Below are 21754 nucleotides of genomic sequence, written 5' to 3' on the forward strand. Positions count from 1 at the left end.
GCTTCCTCAAGCCATGCATCCATCCAGCCGCAGACTGTCCAACAGCACTGACCTTTCCGCTAAACAAAGCGGGGCTGTGAAGATGCTGCCCATTACAGGCGCAAAAAAGCACAATGGCCCCTTTGGTGTCCAGCGATGGCAGTCGAATGGCTCCGACATTCCTCCCATTCAAAAACAGTACTGGCATGTTCATGCTGCCGAAAAGGCGCAACCGCTCAGCACAGTCTCCGCCTTGATGAATGTCATGGTCAAAAATGCTGAAAAACAATCTGTATCCGTTCCACACGACGCACAACAACACAAAGTGACAAAAGAAAACACAAAACAAGACAAAAACAACCAAAAAAAGCAAGGCTCATGAGAGCACTTGCTGAGGCTGCCTACTCGGGCGCCATCTTGGACTTTTTGAGGAAGAAACAAAGCATAAGCAGACACAGAATCCAATTTGGAACAAATTAGTGTAACCTGTGGTGTCCCACTGAACTGTGTTTAAAGATATTATATAGATATAGATACAGTGATAACTCAGCTTATGAACGCTTTAGCTAACGAATTTTTCACCTTACAAACATTAAATTCGCGAGAATATAATCTTGGCATACAAACTATTTTTCGGGAAACAATGAGTGCCACAATGAGTGATGTGTCGTTCGCGAACGAGCCGGTTCTTGGAGCTCCTAACAAGGAGCTGGAAATGGCAGCCGACTTTTTTTGTCCTCTATTCCCCGCCCCCAGTCTTCGGTTAAAGCCGCACGTGATTGGTCAAGATCTGTGGTAGAGGAGGGAGGGGACACACGCAGCAGTGAGGGGGTGGGGGTTACAGAAACACAGAGCTGCACATGAACAGGAAAGGCAGACGACAGAGCTTGAAACAAAAAAAACAAAAGTGAAAAAAAAACAAAAGTGATAGAAAATACAGTGAAATTCAACGTTATTGATAGTTCAAAAAGCAGAGTGGTGACTGCAAGGTGAAACAATCCCATGAATCAGGCTCCACAAATAACCCGCACAAGCCATCTGAACAATTTGAAGAGAAAAGACAAGCAAGGGAACCAGCTATTAATGAAGTTTCTAGTGTGTCTGCCTGCATCTGTTGCTGTTGTAATATCACAACGTCTAAGATGTACAACCCAGTGCTCCTTGAGACACTTTATGCAAAAGGCTATCCATTCCATCAAGCCGACCATCACAAAATATACACAAAAACTGTAAATAAAACGACTTTATTATACTGTACAGTTGATTTGTTTAATTACAATATCATAGCACATTTATTGTACATAAAGGAAGGTTATAAATTATACATAATGTTACAAAATAAGGTTGAAAATTATGTTTTATGGGGAGCTGGGAAGAGATTATTCTCATTTTAATGGTTTCCTATGGGAAATTAATGTTTGGAATACACACTTTTTGCCTTACACACACTTTCAGGGAACCAATTAAGTTCGTAAGCCAAGTTATCACTGTATATCGATATTATACAATTATGATTGCGAAGTTTGATGAAAATAGCAGGACATAAAGAGAAAAAAAGACTAATTCCAAGACTTGAGTTCAACTTTTAGAAAAAGATATTAGTAAAACAACATGTCAAGGATATGTTATTCCACAGTTTTTTTTTTTGTGATTATAATGCAGTACAGTACATATTTATGTGATCAGTATTTTTTTTTTACTTGCTCTGTTACATTTGCATACTTATCAACCTTGGCTAATACCTGCCCTTATAAATGATTACAATTGCCACATAAAAGTTATCGTTTGCCGTACATGATTTGAAATGCTAAAAAAAATGCCAATGCAAACGGAAATGCAGGCAGTTTAGTGTGCATGTGCACGTTATGCTTTTAGCAATCCTACCATACGTACACTATACGATTGAGGATTACTTTTGCTGGTTTGCTGTGACAATAGTAGCGATCGGCGGATGGATTGTCATTAGCTACCAGCCGTTGAGACAAACTGGATTTCAGCCAAAATGGTCTTTATAAGATCGGTTCACAAATTTGTTTTCCTGTATAAAACTTGCAGTACGCCGTACAATATTTGAAATGATAAAAAAACATGAAGTACGGTGAAAACGTATAAATTGACAGGTATGCTTCTGACCTGGTTCATAGCAAGACAATTGAGCCGTTGTCACAATTTTTCCCCATGCCTGTTGAGCATGACAAACATCTTGTTTTAAGCAGATTCTTTACTTACAGACAGTGTATTATAGGTGTTCAAGTACCTGACATGTTTCGGCGTATACTTCCGCCTTCCCAGAAGGCGGAAGTATACGCCGAAACAGCCGAGTCCACAAAAAAACAACAACAAGGCTGTCATGAATTTTAGAGGAATAACAAGTAGACTCGGAAAACTTCTTGTTTTTCTACTTCTTTCTTTCCTTTCCTCTTCCTTTCATAACTTTGCTTCTGTGAAATGTAAACTCCACTGCAAGACGAATAAAGGTACATCCAATCCAATATAATATAATTCAGACACCTTTTTTCCAGGAGGAGGGGGTATTTTTGTGAAGGTTCAATACCTAGAGTGCTTTTTACGTGAGGAGGAAAATAATTCAAGCCAGCAGCGTTTTCTCTTTTTCCCCCCCAACGTCCCCATTCATGAAACAATCTAGTGTCCTACATTCGATCCAGACATTGCTGACCTGTTGAAATCCACACAGATTATTCGCAGAAAACTCCTCGGCGTCTGTGGAAATGGGGTGAAGTTAACAAAAAATCGAATAAACAAAACTGGCGAAAAAAAAACGAACATCTAAAACACTAACTCTCAAATGACACCACAATAATGAAACGGGATAAAATATCACTTGTTTCACCTGAGTATGAAGGGGGCGTGTAAACAGTGGCTCGGCAGTCCGGCAGGTGACGAATGACTCTTCATTACGCCACTTCAAGCATGTCGCCGTTTGAGTAATTAGATCGCGCGCAATGTGGATGTGTAAAGACAAACACATACTTTACAAAGCGGCGCCACAACAATGCTGACGGATAATTATATTTTGTTTGTTTGTTTGTTTGTTTCGCAATACTTCCCACGTCCAGCAACGAATGCACGTTTCTCGTATGATATGGCGAAAAACGCGGGTGTCCAAACAAACGAAAAGGAAATGAGTTCCGTGGTCAGCATGTTTGTCGGTCAACAAATTTGTCTTGTGCGGTTGGCGATGTGTGAAAGGTTTTTGTATTAAGACACAAAGTGTTTAGGGAATTGATCACAGACACGGACAAATCGACTTTGTTGATCGATGAGTTTAATTTAGGTTTTAATCAGTGCAATAGGCTAATTTATTGATCAAGTTTATTTTGCATTGTTGCCTTTTTAACTCATTCACTGCCAGACGATGTGCAAAAATATGTCCACTCCACAGTGCCAGGGTTTTTGTCATTCTCACTCAAATTGCAGCACTCACAGAGTAGAAAGGTTTTTGTGCCCGAACAGGGAAAATTTGTATGACAGTATTTCTAATTTTATTTTTATTTATTTCAAGAAATAGCAAACTGGTTAATTTTGTAGAAAACTCAAGGCCAGCGGGCCAGATCTGGTCCATCCACCACATCATTTGTTATGCCCACAAAAGCAAATTATGTGTGTCAACTTCAATAATCTTTGCTCAAATTTGGACAAATGTGTCAAATTGTTACGTGTCATAAATGTTTTTTTTTTAATTTAGCAATATTTTTCCCATCTTGACACTCACTAAGAAAATAATAGAACAAATTACAAAAAATGACTGATTTCAAAACTAATCACCCATGTATTTGATTTGTTGATTATACATTTATTCATTTTCACTGGTGTAATGACTATTTGAGGCAAGATGTAACTCTAGAGTGGCCCGCAACAAAAATGAGTTTGACACCCTTTGTTGTTGAAGTTTTCTTTTACTGTATTTCTTCATCTTATTATTAAAAAGATTGAAATCAGACAGAAGGGTGCCCGGTAGTCAAGTGGTTAGCACACTAGCTTCACAGTGCAGAGGTCGCCTCGTGCCCGAAGACAGCTGGGATTTGCTCCAGCACCCCCGCGACCCTAATGAGGAATAAGCAGATGGGTGGATGAAAAGAGACAAGTTCAACTTTGTTGTCAAAGCTATGCTTGGTGAAGGCACATGAGGGCATATTTTTTTTAAATCAATGGAGGAAATGGAGATGTAGTTGTTTCTAACAATTGTTTGTTTGGTTTATGGTTTGGATGCAAAACATTCCGTCACATTTAACAGCCAATATTTCACATGTAACTTTGACTGTCTTTCGCAACCAATCTAGTTTGTGTCGGATGTAGCGTACGTCTAGTTGGTACTCTCCCAATGACACCTTGAGTGCTTGGCCCGCATCACATGTTTACAAGAACCAATCATAATAAAGCCCACAGATGAAAACACAGGACAGAAACAAGGAGAGGGGTGGCGGCATGAGGAGAGGAAGATTGAAAGCCCGTCGCCAATCAGCAGGACAGTAAATATTTACGGTAATTTCGGGACAGATGACATTGTTGAATTAGGATGCCGTCGTAGTATAGCGAGCTTCGGGGGTGTCTGATGATATCAGCAATCGTGGAGGGAACAATCCAAGTCACATTGTCAGGTGACAGGGGGAGCTTTGTTGCACTCGCTTCTCCAGAGTTTATGGCTAGGCTCACAGGTGCCAGAGTTCCTGGCCATTTAAATTCATGGCGCGGCATCGTTCCTACGAAGAGGCAAATCTGACAAACCGCAGGTGAAGAAGGTGGATGGGGCATGGAGGTTTTGTGTTTGGAGTGGTTAACAGGCATCTCCATCCTTGTCATTGTACTGGACGGCAAGCATGTGTGCATGGTTGGGGTCATGTGACCCTTGTCATGGCGGGTAACGGACAAGCGTCATTCCCGGGAGACGTCGGATCGCGTCAATGTTCAACACGTAGCCTTGAGCGGTTTGTAGCCCGCAGAAAACTTGTTTTTAAGTTAGCAATTGTATTCCCCAGGAAAACAGAAAGTGAAATGAGAACATACAAACATCACACAGGGATTACTTTAAGGTCATTTTAAGGTCATGAATGATTTTCCACAGAAACTGATTTGGTCCCAATACTCCTTTAGATTTTTTTGGGGAAAATCAGCCCCTCAAAGCCGCATTTAACTCATTCACTGCCAGACGATGTGCAAAAATGTGTTCACTCCAGTGCCAGGGTAATTGTCATTTTCACTCAAATTGCAGGACCCACAGAATATTGACTTGCAGTACTACATAATAATAATAATAATAATTATAATAATATTAATATTATAATAATATTATTATTATTATTATTATTATTATACAATTAATTTCTAAGCGCCTTTCAAAACTCTCAAGGACACTTTACAGTCATGAGCATGAACATTCAATGCAGCGTAAGAAGCTTAGACTCTCTTCATCAGAAAAAAGAGTTAATTCCTAAGGTATATGGATCTGGAGTAATATATCCCTTGAAATGGGGGCAACTGTCCAAAATACAATTCAATACATACATATTCATTCATATGGCGCTTAAACAACAGCTGCAGCTGTAACAAAGTGCTAATATGTGTAAAAGGGAAATGCTGCCCCCTTGCGGAAGGGAAAAAACATTGCCAGACACCATGGCCAGCGCTTTATCGGCACCCAAATAAGAAAAACACTAAACCTGAATAAATTCGGGAAAGGGAGTGAATGAGTTAATGATCAAGATAGAAGTTGGTAAAACAAAATCTCAAGGAGCCATGCCCAAAAAGACACTTGAATTTTGCCATGTTGGTTTGAAATCCATACTTGAGAAGCTTTTGGGATATTTTCCAATGTCCTTCAAAACTTCAAAGCATTTGCCCTTGATTCTGTCTTTGTGTATGTGCACGGAGCAACTCGCGATTGCAAACCAAACTTCCTCAGGTGTCTTTTGCACTCCCAGTGAGCCCTCCATCTGGTGCATCTGCCAAATTCGAAGCCCACTTTTGCGATAAGTGTTTTTGCCATGACTATTTTTGCCATTCATTGTCAAGAACGGCTTTTATTTAGTAGCGAGGACGTCATCCAGATTTGTCCCCAAATTCAACCGCACCAAGTCAGGTGGAAATCGGCTTGGAAATTTAGAGAGGAAATCCCTCAGACGGGAGCTCCGTATTAAACTCACTTTCGCAGGCAGCCATTTGAACAGTGAACTGAAAGTAAATGTTGTGAAATAAGGAAATAAATAAAGAAATGATGAAACACCGCCCCCACCCAACCCCGCTCATCCACGACAGATTAGGACAAAAGTGGTCTGCTCATATGTGGATTACAGGCTGTGTATGCGTATGTGCGTGTCAGGGGGTCAGCTGCATGTGTGTGGGCAGCCGTCCAGTCCACGGTGACAGCTGGACTGGCAACAGGGGGGGTGCACAGGCGGTCTGATTCTGGAAGAGGCAGCTACCGTATCAGATTAACACGGGCCTTACACTTATCCCCGTTCCATATACTGAACAGCGGAACGCTGCAAGGCCCCCCACCTATCAGTCAAATGTCAGTCAGGGCCGTCGGGCGGGTTATCGCACAGGTCAAAGTCGGAATATTCATGTCGGAAGGGGTACGTTGAGGTCTGTAAACTTCAGGTAAATATCCAACCAAATGTGTTACGGGTGGTGGGGGGTCAGGGGGGCAATGGATTAGAGCGACCGTGATAATCTGCAGCCAGCAAACACGGCGGCCAATCTGTTGGTGAACAAGCAAACGGCACCAGCAGACGCGTCGACAACAACACGATCGGTGTCCTTGAATGAAGACAATAATGTTTGGACGGTTCCACTGAGACATCTGTCATCTCACGGTGTGCCGTTGGGATTCCAGAAAAAGAATTGTGGAATCAAAGCCCTCTAATCACCCTGGCATTTCAGAGATGCCGATTCTGTTTCATAATTAGATCATAATGGCTTGGTCTGGCTCTTCCATTTCGCACCTGAACCTTAAAATCCTTTTAATCAGGGCCCACAGTTCAATTTGATTACAATTTGATAATTTGATTACAGCAGATGTGCTACTAAATCCAAAAATTAAGTGGCACCTTAAGAATTTTAGGAGTCCAGAACATGTAAACCATGAAATTGTCTTTAACCTTTGTGTGTTGTGCAGGTGTGCCTCGTCCCGTTTGTCTATTTGTATTTAGTAGACTCTTGTTAAACCATCCTTTTCCACGTCTCATATTCTGTTCACCTGCCCGCTGCGGCGAAAATTCTGCTCCTTGTCTTTTTAGTTCACAAGTCTCAAAGTCCAAAGCCAAATCTGGCCCGCCACATCATTTTATGGGGTCCGCAAAAGCAATACAAACATGTCAACTTCCATGATACTAGCTAAAATCAGTACCAAAATTTGAAATTCGTAAATAAGAGACACATTGTATGCATTTTCTTGTTAACAAACCCCTCACTAAAGTAACAGAGCAATGGTTGAGTAAACTTTGATTAACTTTTTTATCTGGTTTCAGTCATGTAAGCCCTCTAAGGCAGGGATGTCAGTCATTTTTTTTGCCATGAGCCACATTGTAATTCCGGTTTCCTCTCGAGGGCCGTAATGAATTTGGGGAAACCATTAGAATTTTTATTTTGCTTCACATATTACATCCAGAACGCACAACAAATTAATGAATTACTAGTTTTCAAATCTGAAGTCAAGAATAATTATTGTTATTATGGTTTAACATACGACAATTTGAAATTTAGGTTCAGACTTTTGCAAGCATCATGGAATTTCACAAGTTTGATTTGCTTTTGTGGGGCGAATAAAATGATGTGATGGGCCAAATTTGGCCCACGGGCCTTGACTTTGACAACGAGGAAGAACAAGGGAAAATGGTAACTAAAATGACCAAAAAATGCACGCTGTCGATTCATGCAAAGGCCCGAGTACCCTTCAAATAAATGAACTGAATATTTACAGGACAGAACCCCCCAGTGGCACACGTGCACACATCGCAAGCCTTTATTGGTTCTCGTAAAAATCATATTTGCCGATATTTCCGCCAGGTCAGGCTTTTATCCAATAACACTAAATCACATCTTGTCTCATTAATGACGAGGCACGGCAAATAAAAGTCTCGCTTTCTGTGTCACGGCCGAGGCGCCCCATGCTGATGTATTAATGGCTTTGATTAAAAGCGCAAAGTGGCCCCTCGTTGGTGTTTTGTATTTTAATAAATTAAGAACATATAAGATAAGACGGCCATGATTAGCACGCCGATAGATATGTAGGGACGAACCAGGAAGAACTTCTAGTGTTATCCGATTGTGAGGTTAGTCCCCCCTCCTGGTTAAATAGCAAAGCAGACGTTGTGCGACACTGCAAATACTGCTGATTCTAACCCTGGCAGAGAATCCGCAGCTACAGGCAGCTACACACTCACGTCGTTAAAACGCTTCACAGTTAGTTAATTAGCTCTGCATTGAAGGCGATTAGGATGAGAGTTGAACATGTAAACACTGAACGACGCTTGATCGGCGATGTGCATCAGTCGAGCTCTTAGGAACTCGCGAATGACCTTGGCAAGGCTCAAGCCAACCAGATTTTGGATGATACATGTATTACGTAAAATTGCCCGCAAAACACGTTGACCTTCGGCCACTCTTGAAAAGCTATTTGGCGAACACGACACACTGCATGAGTCGGTTCAGTCAAGTTTGGTTGCATTGCTCAGTGCATTCAAGCCCCTGAAGGCAATTTCACAGAGCACTGTGATATTTGTTAGGTATAGTGATCATAAGATTGGCCCAAAAACTACACAAAAATGTTCTCAGGAAATTATACAAGTAGAGTCTGTCGTTTTAGTCTGAGGCCACCATTTTAGGATAGATTTTGTCAGTCAGTTTTCAATCATGAATAGACCCACCAAAAAGTTTGAAGAACCCACGTGCGTACAAACACACCTCCATGTGAGTCAGAAGCGGCCCTTTTGAAGTGAATCGGTCTGTTTTAAACTCACCTCAAAGATTAACTTCTCTTCGACATGTTGTCTGATTGCTCCTAAAGTTGAATTATGTATGTGGTCAAGAGCGCAATGATAAATTGCAAGGAATTGCTATAAAACAAACTGCCTGAAATGTTTACCTGCAAAAAGCATTTTTTCTTTCGATGTGATTAATTGTCTTCAACGAATCAGACGTCGACCAATGTCAGATTGTGTTCATCATTGGAGCGGGAAAAAAATGACATTTGTTTGTTTATTTCTCCATGAGAGCGCAATGAGATATCAATGATCAACCCCGCCAGATGATGACATAGTACACAGGTGTCAAAGTCAAGGCCCAGAGGCCAGATCTGGTCCGACACATCATTTTATTCGGCCAGCAAAGGCAAACCAAGTATGTCAAGTGCCATGATGCACGCTAAAGTCTGAACCAGAATTCCAAATTGTCCCATGTAAACCACAATGTCAGTCATTATTGTTCACTTCAGATTTGAAAATGAGTCATTCATCAATTTGTTGTGCACTCGATATGTAATATGTGGAGGGGATTAAACATTCTAATGGCTTCCCCAAATTCATAATGGCCCCCGAGAGGAAACCGAAACTACAATGTGGCCCACAGCAAATGAGTTTGACACCCCTGACGTAGTAGAACGGGTGACGGGTGCGCATTCTTCAAACAACTGCCTGGCATGTAAAATACGCCATTAAACACAGGGCACAGCGATGACACATCGGCTCTTGATTTTTTGTATTATTTTTTTGGGGACAGCCGAGTCAGCACATTAACAATCTTGATCAGGACTTGACAACACAGCCCAAACTCATCGACTGATGGCACTTGTGTTCTGTAGCCGCCATCAGATAAAGAAATAAGACAATCTGAACGGAGAGCTTCACAATAAGAGATGGAGGATCTTTGTGTGGAAAACTGCGGAATATCAAGTAGTAGCGGCGTACGAAGCCATGAACAGTCCTTCGCATTCCTCATATTCTATAGCCAATCTTTGAAAGCTTTGAAAAGCAATGTTAAGAAAGCTTTGTAATTTCGTGGCACCCATCTGTCCAGGGATAACGGACAGATGGGAGCAACGGACAATAGGGTCCATTTGGGAACCCATTTGGGTGAATTAGCCTTGGAATTTTGAAAATCACGTAGGAAGTGGTTCGAGACGCGATAACACCATGTTCCGCACAACAGTATCTGCTTTCGGCCAAAACAGTCCGGCTGTCGAATTACAACGAAAAGGGCCATACGTGGTCAATGCCCTTTTTCATTTTGGGCATGTGATGACCGACCAGCATTGCAAATTTCAAGTTGATCAGTCCAACTTGTGTTTTTTTTATATCTTTCAAGAGTCCCCTCCCAAAAATGGGCCCTTGAACCAAAATGGCTGACTTGGTGTTGAATTTCCTACAGGAGTTTGTGAGACTTTGTAGTAAGCCGTGTGACAAGCGACATAGCCACTGAACATCTAAAATATAAACTAAAATATTTGTCGTTAAAAAATAGGCTACGCTCTGATCATTTTTTTCCCTTCTTACTTAGCTCACTGCACATCATGCTGCAAGATTTGTGCTTCTGTCCAATCCGAGAGCATATTCACCTTCTCAAAGATGTTCCATTTACGCCAGAAGATAACACGCCAGCCGATATCTTTACCCGTCCAGTCTATCAGAACATCCAGCTATCAGGAGTTCTTCCAGCTCAATGAATATACGTCACCGTTTAAAAACCTCAGCAGTCATTTTCCCCTTCAGTCTTTATCGACACACTTTGAATGGACGAGACAATATTTGCTCGCTTCCTTCCCTTTGGCGAGAAATGTAAGCAGCATGAGCAAAATGTGTCTTCTGATGATTTTCTCAACCCGTCTTTATTCAAAGCACTGATGCGGGAGCGCATTTGTCAGAGTTATTCGGTCGGACACTGTGAACAATTTGTTTTTTTTCGAAGCACCAACAACTATAAAACAACAGAACGTAGACATTTTAATTGGTTATCCTTTCCATGAACCAATAGATTTGTAACTTAGCTAATGACCTCTTCCTGCTGAGTTTACAAAGTCATAAATTAGTCCAAGGCCAGATCTCCTACATGAAGATGATAGTTTCACAGGCTGTGTCTGTTAACCGGAGATTGACCCCATATTTTCTGTGCTTCCATTGGGGGCCTTCTCAGCACGAAACTTTGAAATATGATATCTTCTATTCTCTATCAGCATTCAATGTCAAAATGCCTTTTGCCATATTACTTTTCACAGGTGGGATTCGGGGGTGCAACATCCGATCAGTACCTCTTACAAATACCTCTTCATAGGAACATTTCATGTTACAAAATTCTCAAGAGGAAACAATTGCCTCTTGAAACAAACAAAAAAAAAAAAATCAAGATACGAAAGACAAAAATACAGTGTGGGCGCAGTCTTGAGTTTCTTGAACACAAAAAAGACTTACAAGGTCCAATTTGACCTTGATTCCGACGTAACGAGACGTAACGTTAAAAGAACAAGGTTGAGCTGTATACGAGATCCAAATATACAACTTGAAATGAGTTTAAAAAAACATTTCTATCACTCTGCTTTGTCCCCTTGTCGCTCAGTTTAACTTTGCCTAACTTTGCCTTTAAAACAGATTGGAGCAACATCAAATAAGACACATATAATTACAATCAAGGATTAGATCACTCTTTTAAAAAAATATATAAAAAAGTGGATTAATTTGCATTTGTGTCAGGACAGTGACAGGAAACTTTGAAATAATCCATCTCTTCAAGCAAATGACTTTTTGACCTTCCTATTTTTATTAGTTTTAAAAGAACACAAGCTTATTGGTTTTCAATATTCTGTGTCAACGTCAGTTTGGCTTTGGTGGATAAATAGAGAAAATTTGGTTTCCTCAGCCGAACAAGCCCAGCCTCAATTGGATTTTTTCTCTCCAATTTGTACATTTAAAGACGCTGACTTTCATGAAGTGGCACTTGCCGTCAAAGCATGAAATTTGCACGCCGGGAGAGTGAGATGAAAGCACAACCGAGCGACAACTTCCATCTATTTCCGTGGCGAGTTCACGCTCAACAAAATGGCGAGTTCACGCCGGCTAGCCGCTGGTCATGCATTTTGGCTTTCAAAAAGGGATACCCCCGACTGACTTTTGATCTCCTTGTCAGCCAGAAGAATTTTTTTTCTCTTCTCAAACTAGATTCTTGCCAGCCACGGCTTGGTACTAAGCAAAATAATTTGTTATAAACGATTTTGTCGGGTCTGATGCAGGGATCAAACACTTAGTAAACCAATTATTCCTCCCGATGTATGATTTGTGAAGCTCTGATGTGATTGAAGTCGGAAAAGGAAGAAATGTGATTACAACAATGAAGTCCTTTTTATTAGAATAAATAAAAATATTTTGAAGAATACAGTAAGTATTCTCTCATGTGGAATTCTGTCAAACGGAAATTCCTTAATCCAGACAAAAATCGTCTGTGTTAATTGTTTACTACTAACGTCTGTGTAAACTCTCAGTCGTACAAGGGTGGTCCATCAATGAAAAGGTTTCTTCAGCCGTCATCTGTACTTTTTTGAAGGTGTCCGACGTTTCGCTTCGTATCCAAGATGCTTCTTCAGCGAACTAAAGTCTTACCGGTAGTATCGGTCCTATATATATATATGCCTACATTCCAGACATGGCGGTGCCGGACACGGCTATGATAGGTCCCTGCTCTCAGGTTGGGGGGAGCGGAGGACTAATCCCTGCAGCTCCACTGATAGCTTCTATTGTCCTGACTGACGACTGGCCTGATTGCCCAATTGGCCCTGGTATCACCTCATCAGCATGACTAATCCTATGTTGCCGAAACACTCTATTGTACGAACGATCCAAATTGAACCTCACCCCACCATTACGGTTAAGAGAAGGATTTTGATGTTTGATGAAAATAGCTTCTTTTACTCCCCTTTCAAACCACCTATGTTCTTTCGCTAAGATTTTAACCTCATTGTCGTCAAAGGTGGAGGGGTACAAAGGTGTCTTTCTGAAAAGAAAAGGCAATTTATGAAGACTGACGATGCAATTTAAATAATCTAAATTCCCCCATTAACATCACTTTAAATATGAAAAATAATTTTGTGAAAATTATCATTTGTACATTTTGATTGGGATAAGATGATGACTTTTAATTCCAAGATATGTTATTTGCTCTTGAAAAGACAACTTTTTCTTGGTGAAAAAAAAATCTCCTTTTTCTCCAGACAAAACGTCTTTGTGATTATTTAATTTATTTCTTTATTTTAATGTAACAGAATTCTTGTAAGATTATTTTTCCACCCCAAAAAAGACATTTATTTCTGACTTTTATACCTGTAAAAAGTACCATTATGCTCTCAACAGTCAGATTTTTGTCTTTTTGTCTTTTTGTCTTTTTTCTATGAAAAATGACAGCACTTTTTCCTTCGTACGGTACTTGTAAACATTAGTTTTTCGTATACATTTTTTTGAGATCACTGCTAACAACTACCTCTTTTTTTTTGGGGGGGGGGGTGAGACTTTTTATGTTGCTCAAGATAGATATGCCTCCCAAATGTCATCTAAATAAGAGAAACTGGATTACCGGGAAGAATTTTCTCAACATTCCTTGACCGCTATTGAACCATAATTTTAGTTCGCAGCTCGTGACGGCACCATCAAAAAAAAAAAAGAAAGCAAAAGAAATACAGTGGTACCTCAGTTTACGAACTTAATTGGTTCCCAGAAAGTGTGTCTTCCAAACATTAATTTCCCATCGTAAACCATTAAAAATGAGAATAATCAGTTTCCAGTTCCCCATAAAACATAATTTTCGACTAAATATGACTTAAAACGACACGAAATATACCTTTTTTATGTATAATAAATGTGCTATTTTATTGTAATTAAAGAAATAAACTGTACTGTATAATAAAGTTGTTTTATAGTTTCCTCTTGATGATATCCAAGTGAAGTTGCCGTGCTTTCTCAGGGATAATATCCTTACAAATCCAAATCAACAGAAGTTTTTCAACCTCTTCTATTGCCTTAGACCGTTGCTTAGAAAACACAGAAACACTCTTAGACACACGTGGCAATGGTCGAGTTAGCATACTGGTACTGGGACGCTAAGTCATACAAACGCACACCTCGTTTGTGTTTCTCGATGATCTCCTTCTGCTCGACCGTAATTTTGTTTTGTCTCCTCTTTGGCTGAGCACTAGCCTGTGGTGGGGTCTTTTTCGGTCCCAAAAAAAGCAAAAGTTTTCACTCGATAGCAAACCACGTATGCACTCAGAGAAAGAGGGTGTGGAAAAGTAGTCCGGCAGCCTATGGTGCCGCTGTTCGGCCGTGTGGTTTAGTGTACTTCGGCGGAAAACTCATCCGCCAGCCAATGTGGTGCTCCGTGTTTTTCCCGAAAATTAGTTTGTATGCCAAGATTATATTCTCGCGAATTTCATGTTTGTAAGGCGAAAGGTTCGTTAGCTAAAGCGTTCGTAAACCAATGTACTACTGTAGTCTCTTTTTCGGCCATGGTGTCCTCAGACCATTCATGTTCCAAAAATGTCTTTCAAATATCACTCTGCAAAGGAAAACTGACTTTGGAGGCAGAATTTTCTTTGTTGATGGCCTCTGATCACATCATTTCAGATATATTAAACACTCTTTGAGTCTCTTTTTTTCCCCAAGCTTGTGAAATTGAGCTGGGACATATGTTGTGATGGACAGGTGAACACAGCCGGAAACAAGAAGGTTCTGTGTGATGACATTATCCACATTTGAGCTGCGACAGCACAAGAATAGTTTGGGGGTTAATGCCTTTGACGGGCGAGCGTGCTACGTGGTCCAAATACTTAAAAAGGCTCCCGACCTTGCACGCGCTCAATTAAGATGGCCAAACAGCTGAGACAGACACGTGAAGGTCGAACACGATGCCAGATTCAGAATTAAACCAAACACGAAATGAGTCATCAATAACAGGAGACGGTGACAGGAGCTCAGCGTCGCCACGCATGCGCTGGCCAATAATTACCGTTGACTTTGACGGACATTTTTTTTAATACAACGGTGAGCCTCGATTCATCGTGATGAAGAGAGTATGTTCCAGACCGACCCGTAACAAATGAAATTTCGCAATCTAGATTTTATTACTAAAATCTCACGTTTCCCTTAATTTTCCCCTGGATGTAGCAATTAACAATAGGAAGCAAGCACTTGCCATCATGGAGGCAACTTATTATAAACTTTTATTAACTTATTATACCATTTGCCGCAAACACGAGCGCTCAACACTCAAAATATTCATCCATCCATTTTCCACCACTTATCTGAGGTCTGCGCCCAGGGGGCAGTATATGTAGTAGGGAAGTCAAGACTTCACTCTCCCCAGCCACTTCTTCTAACTCTTCCTAGCAGATCCCAAGAAGGTCCAAGTCTAGCTTGGTGATATAGTCTTTCCAGCATGTCCTGGGTCGTCACTGGGGTCAGGACATGCCCGGAACACCTTTCCCGGAGCCCAAGAGGCATGTGAATCAGATGTCTGAGCCACCTCATCTAGCTCCTCTCACTGTTCATGAGAAGCAGCTCAACTCGGAGCCCCCAAGAAGACGGAGCTTCTCACCTTACACCTAAGAGAGAGCCCAGACACCTTGCGGAGAAAACTCTTTCCGCATCTGGGATCTGGAATTGCGTTCTTTTGGTCACAATCCATAGTATGTGACCATCGATGAGGCCTGGGATGTAGATCGAATGGTGAATTGAATGTTTGGCACTTTGGCTCAGCTCATTCTTTACCACTACAGACTGATACAAAGTCATGGTGTATACATGAAACCTTGTGCACTTGCCAAATCTAATAAATTTATACACTACAATCAAGCCTCACTGGGATTACCAAGGGATTACGATATACTCACCACAGTGGGATGTCATCACATGCTAGATCAGAGCTCTCTGGTGGAGGGGGAATCGGCATGCGATGCCCCTGCGGGTCATCCCAGTGCCACTTTCACACCTTTGATAAAAGGTGGCAACAATGTCTGCAGAACGCTCCTTCTGCCAGGGTTGTCTTCGTGGTAGTCGGTGAATCAAGTTGTAACTTTTGACATTCTCCTCTGAAAATAATAATAATAATAATAATAATAACAACAACAACAATAACAATAATACATTTTTTGTATTTTTTGCCCTGGCACTGGAGTGGACAAATGTTTGGATATGTATGGCAGTGAATGAGTTACAGTTGTACAAATACATGATAACATTTTTACTTTTTCTTGGCAATTTTTAAAATCTACATTGGTTCAATTTAATTCGGAGGGGGTTCATTTGGAGACATTTTTTTTGGATCCCAAAAAGTTTGACAACCTGCAGTAATGATGTCAGTTCACAACAACTGCCAAGTAGACCGTTTGGCAGATTAAGTCTGAAAAATGAAGAAACGGCCTCGAGCGTAATGTCACGGGAGAGAGTGGGCCGACAAATCCTCTTGTTCTCCATTTGTTGCATTAAACACTGGCCACCATCTGTTGTATTGGAGCACACGCCGCAACAGCAGCCAGGCGGCAGATGCCACCCTAAGAGCCCCGGTCAGTGGCCCCGCGCTGCACGCCCGGCCTGACGCTCTAAAAATACCATTCTGAGCTACCGTTAATGGCCTCTCGGTTACGGCGCAACGAGCAACGCCGGGGCCACTAAAATAAGACAATGAACTGTGGTGTGGATGACTGCGTATTTGCACAACACAACTTGACGGTTCTGCTGACTTCAGAGTGGGGCAGGTTGACGACCACTGGGCACTGTGCGGTACTCGATGGGAAAAAAACCAACATGATCAAAGTCCAACATGATCAGTTTTGGGAGTCAGAGCATTCAAAGATGTTGCACACACTTACTGTATTTTCCACACTATAATAATACAAGGCCCACCTTCAAAGAATGGTGTATTTTAAAACTGTTTTCATAATTGGTAACTGCATCATAAGGTTCATAGAAACTACAATAATTGTTGCATTTTGAATGACTTGATGGATCGACACTCAAGGGAATACACTACAATGCAGCACCGCTTTATTTATATTGCACGTTCACGAGTGCTGCAGCTTTTTTTTTTACACACTAACTCATCCTCAAGGATCCTTGAGTGACATCCGTGGAGAACTGATACAGAATAGACAGAAAATAAGTTATCATATTTAAAGGTTTTATGCTTAGAATGCACACAATAGAAGAAAATCTGGGGTCAATCTGAGGTGAACAGACACAGCCCGTTAAACTGTCATCATCGTGTAGGAGATCTGGCCTTGGACTAATTTACGACTTGGTAAACTCCTTCACAGGAAGAGGTCATTGGCCAGGTTACAAATCTATCAGTTCAAGGAAAAGACAACCAATTAAAATGTCTGTGTTCTTTTGTTTTATAATTGTTGGTGCTTGGGACGCCTAGGGGGGTGGTATTCAAATCAAGAAGACTATGTTTTACTAATGCATCACTTAAATTTGCATAATCTCTCAATAAATAACTTGGCAGAAAGCTGCAAACGTTGGGAGTCATCATGAATGGCTACGTCCCCTGCATTAAAAGACGACCTTCCTGTGTTTGAGCCTTTGTTAACAATGTCCGACCGAAGATCTCTGACAAGGACCACTAAAGTAAATAAAGAAAAACAACAGTGCATCTAATGTCATTGCCCTCTGTTGACTCTTTCCTGCAGGCACTAGGTGACTGAGATGGGCGTTCGTTGGAGCGCCTCGTTGTGGTGGCCACTGCTGCTGCTGCTACTGCTCCATAGCGCCACCCTCCGCTGCTCCGCCCGACCATTCGGGATTCCGGCGCCCGCTGTGAACGTGGCAGTGGTTTTCAGCGGCTCAACCTACCAGTCGGAGATCAAGGGGCGGCTGAGTCGTGAAAACTTCATGGACCTGCCCCTGGAGGTGAACCCCATCACTGTGCTGGTGAACAACACCAACCCCAGAGCGTTGCTCACTCGCATCTGTGACACGCTGTCCACCAACCGCGTCCATGGAGTAGTATTTGAGGACAACGTGGGCTCAGAAGCCGTGGCCCAGATCCTGGACTTCATTTCCACTCAGACCGGCGTGCCCATCGTGGGGATCAGCGGAGGCTCTGCTGTCGTCCTGCCTTACAAGGTCAGAATCGGGCTACGAGCCACACAGTTTCTTGTTATGCTAAGGTTAAAACAAATCTTTAGCATCCGGTAACTAAATATAAGCAAATGGCTGCAAAAAACTAGCACAATAGCCTTTAAGGACGTTCCTCAATTGTTTCCTGTCGGTTCAAGGTTTACATCCATCCAGCCATCCATTTTCCGATCCGCTTTATCCTCACAAAAGTAAGTTGGTAAAAAGTAAAGTTATATAAATTAAACGTTGACCACTCGTCCTGGTACAAGCCACCTGATGGTACGAGATCAGGTCCAGAGCTAAAAATGAACCTAAATCAATGTCCAGTTCTTTAATCACCCTAACCAAAGACTTTTTAAAAGCCAAGCAGACCTCACCTTCACTGACCCTCATGACATGCATGGGTAGATTGGATATCAGTTTATGTGGTCTGAACAAGCTTGCCGACCTTTGTTTTGTCAGGAGAGACCTGACTCCTATTAATCTTGCTGTCAACAGCAATGACTGCGTCATGGTCCAAATCGCAGATGCCCATTCGCATGACATCAGCAATTTGCCCAGAAAACTATTTCAATGCATCGAGTCAACGTTCTTATCGCAAAGTACCCCAAATGTATACTCTCTTGATGTCAATCCACATAAAGACTCGGTCAAGGATAATTTAAGCGCTTAACACAGGATGAAATAACAGTTAATTATCTCACATCCGGTCCTTTGAGTGCTGATTAGCTCAGCCAAAATGGCACGCAAAGTCATCTTTACATGACTTTGCGTGCGTCCAGACAACTTTTCAGGCTGTCGTTTCCTTGGATTAAATTGTGTTGATGACAGTGGTTCTCAAACTAGGTCAAAGTGGACCAGCGTGGTACAAGCTGTAACTTTCGAACGATCGTGTTTTGAAAGGTAGCAAATGTTGGGGGCAAATAGGGTGTCAAAATATGGTTCTGTGTGGGCAAGGAAAGCCCCGGTTGCTCAGTCACTAAGTACGAAGCAGTGATACAAAACACTTGCAAAGAGCAACGGCCAGCCAAAGCTCGAGTTAGCGGAGTTACGATCTTGTTCATGGATCAAAGGACATGCATTTGCTTTAAAAGCAAATATTGATATTTGCAGTTTGTCCATGTTTGCAGAGGTTGTCAAACATGCTAATGCAAACAGAGAAAATCTTACAATAGTCTGCCATACGCTTAATGAAGTGGTATCTTGACTTATGAATTTAATTCACTCCATGAACAAGCTCATAACTTCATTCACTTCATTCAAATAATTTTTCTACCCCACTAAAATAAGCTGCCCTTGGCTCCCGGTTGTGGTTTGTCATGTTGTTATGGCGTGTCATATTTACGATTCGAGCAGCAAGTGATCTCGGGCAAGGGTCCCCAACCTTTTTTGCACCACGGACCAGTTTAATGTCAGACAATATTTTCACGGACCGGAGGATAAATACAACAAAATAAAATGATACGACAGGCATGGAAACAGTTTTTTTTCTTTCTTTTAAATATACAGTAAAGTCTCGTTATATCGATATTCTCGGGAGTCGGAAAAAATATCGATATAACCGGACTATCGATATATCCGAGCCTGCGGCATGTAAATTTTCTCCTTGCGTTCATAGAAATAGTATCGTAATAAGCGGTACTATCGATATAACCGATATCGATATAACGAGACTTTACTGTAATAATAAAAGTAAATCCATTGTGTATTTTTATACAACTTTATTAGCAGAGTCCTGGTAACATCGCGCCAATAACAACATATGTAACATCGTCTCTACCCCTTAACGCTCTAGTCACTATGGTAATGTTTAAATGTGCCGTCAAAATAAGATACACCACAAAAACAAGTACAAAGCGCATGAAAAATACAACTCACTACAACTGAATCAGTGAGACCCCTGAGCTCGTTTCTCTGCAACGAGACGGATAATGGGAGACAATGACACCCGAAGTGTCTTGCTTTTGTCCAGTCTCCTTTGTAGTTTTGTTTTGGTTGCTGTCACTGCAGAAAACCCCGCTTCACACAAATAAGATGTCGGAAACTGCAGCAGGGTTTTCAGTGCTGTTGTGGCGATCTCGGGGTATTCTGCCATCATTTTAATCCAAAACACCGGCAGAGTTGTTGTCTCAAACATACTTTTAAGTCCGCCATCATTTGGTAACTCCAGCAGTTGTTCTTCCTCTTGCACAGGCATGCTGGATTCACCTGGTTTGTTGTCAAATGGGTTGCGGGTCCATTCCTTGGCAGTTCGTCAATGAAGGCGCGGGCTCAGTCTTTTCCAAAAACGCCGCCAATGTTTGAAACATGTTAAATTAACTGCTGGATTGGGGACCCCTGATCTAGTGAATAATTAAGCACAAAACATGAATTGGAGATTTTGCTGTCTGCTCATTTCGCTTGAATCAAATTCATTGGATTTAATACCATTTGCTTCAGCGGGACCTCTGATATGCATATTTGCACGTTTGCATCTGACAAAAATAACTCATTTTCACGGCATGACCAGTGCGAAACACGGCCTTAAAAAATGACAATTACCGCTCGGCCGATCTGTTTTACACCGAATGTAACCGTGGATGCATATGACATTGGGTTGACCTTGTCCTCACACTGGCCTCCAAAGTGAGATACCTCTCAGCCGCTAATGCCTTCCATTTCTCACCTCCGTTCTGAACGCCTCTCTTCCAGGTGTGACCCGGTCGGAATATATTAGCGTGCAAACAGGCGTATTACGAAATGGGCGCTCTGCGACAAAGGCGGCCATTGAGATGAAATAGAACTGCTCGGCAGTAATTACCCAAAGAGGAATGCTAACTGCCAGCGGATACATCATGTGGTGATATGCCAAAAGGTCCTTACAAAGTCTAATTGCCGGTGTCATATTTTGTCTTGAGTAATCACGTACTAGTTGTGACAAGAGAAAAACGAGACTGCAGCATCTTGCCATTACATCTGAATAAAATCAAATATGATGGAAAATGTCCTTGTCACGTTGAAATCCACTCGCAAAGTAAATACATCGATCGGTACCTCATACATTGGAAATTAAGTTGTTCTGGAAGAAATGAATTAACTACAGATTTTTATCAGAAGACGCGTGTTTTCCATGTAAATTCTCTTATCTATTTGAAGCCCCTCCACCAAAAATCAGACAAATGTTAAAACATAAAAATGCATCCAAATCTGTAACAACATATTACAATTTGATCATTTAAGAATAAATGGGAGTTGTGCATCATGGACAAAACAAAGAAGAAAAGTTATGGTCATTTAACTTTTAACTGCATCCTCGTTTTTTTTTTCATCTCTTTAGTTTCCGCTGAGAAGTCATGTTTGCCCATTTCTTCGTAAAGAACTGATCCAAGGTCGGTAGAGGTCCCTCTCAGCCAATGGGAGACCAGGAAAATGCTCGATAATAGCCAATGGCAGAGCAATTATAATAATGTGGCGTTCAAGAAGTGTTCATAAGTAGAGGTACCGCCGTACTTACATTTCCTCTCATTTTCATTGCATTCACAGCCATGTTTTTATTCATATTTTTTTTAACATGGGACATGTGCTTGTCCAAGAAAAGTGCCAACTCTGAGATTGAATAGAACATATTCAGAAGTTCTATTTCTATTCTGGTCACAGAGAATCATTTTGGTCCAATTTGAAGCACGTCT

The 21754-nt window shown here is 41.4% G+C and overlaps 1 protein-coding gene across 2 annotated transcripts in view; it reads left to right on the plus strand.

Annotated features, from left to right (window-relative positions):
- Window positions 1-21754, plus strand: part of grin2ca (glutamate receptor, ionotropic, N-methyl D-aspartate 2Ca) — a 45536-nt gene that overhangs the window by 3278 nt on the left and 20504 nt on the right. The window contains exons 1-2 of one of the 2 annotated variants that reach the window (XM_089018815.1): window positions 17738-17876; window positions 17974-18092. Coding sequence is in view for 1 of the 2 variants with exons in the window: in XM_089018814.1 (XP_088874940.1) it covers window positions 17673-18092 (420 nt within the window). In the remaining variant the exon portion in view is untranslated. Of the gene's footprint in view, window positions 1-17656; window positions 18093-21754 lie in introns of those variants that run through there. The other variant, XM_089018814.1, reaches the window with a different exon arrangement.

The sequence above is a fragment of the Hippocampus bargibanti genome, linkage group LG17 (assembly GCF_051943395.1).
Source record: "Hippocampus bargibanti isolate YZ-2025 linkage group LG17, ASM5194339v1, whole genome shotgun sequence".
Lineage (NCBI taxonomy): Eukaryota > Metazoa > Chordata > Actinopteri > Syngnathiformes > Syngnathidae > Hippocampus > Hippocampus bargibanti.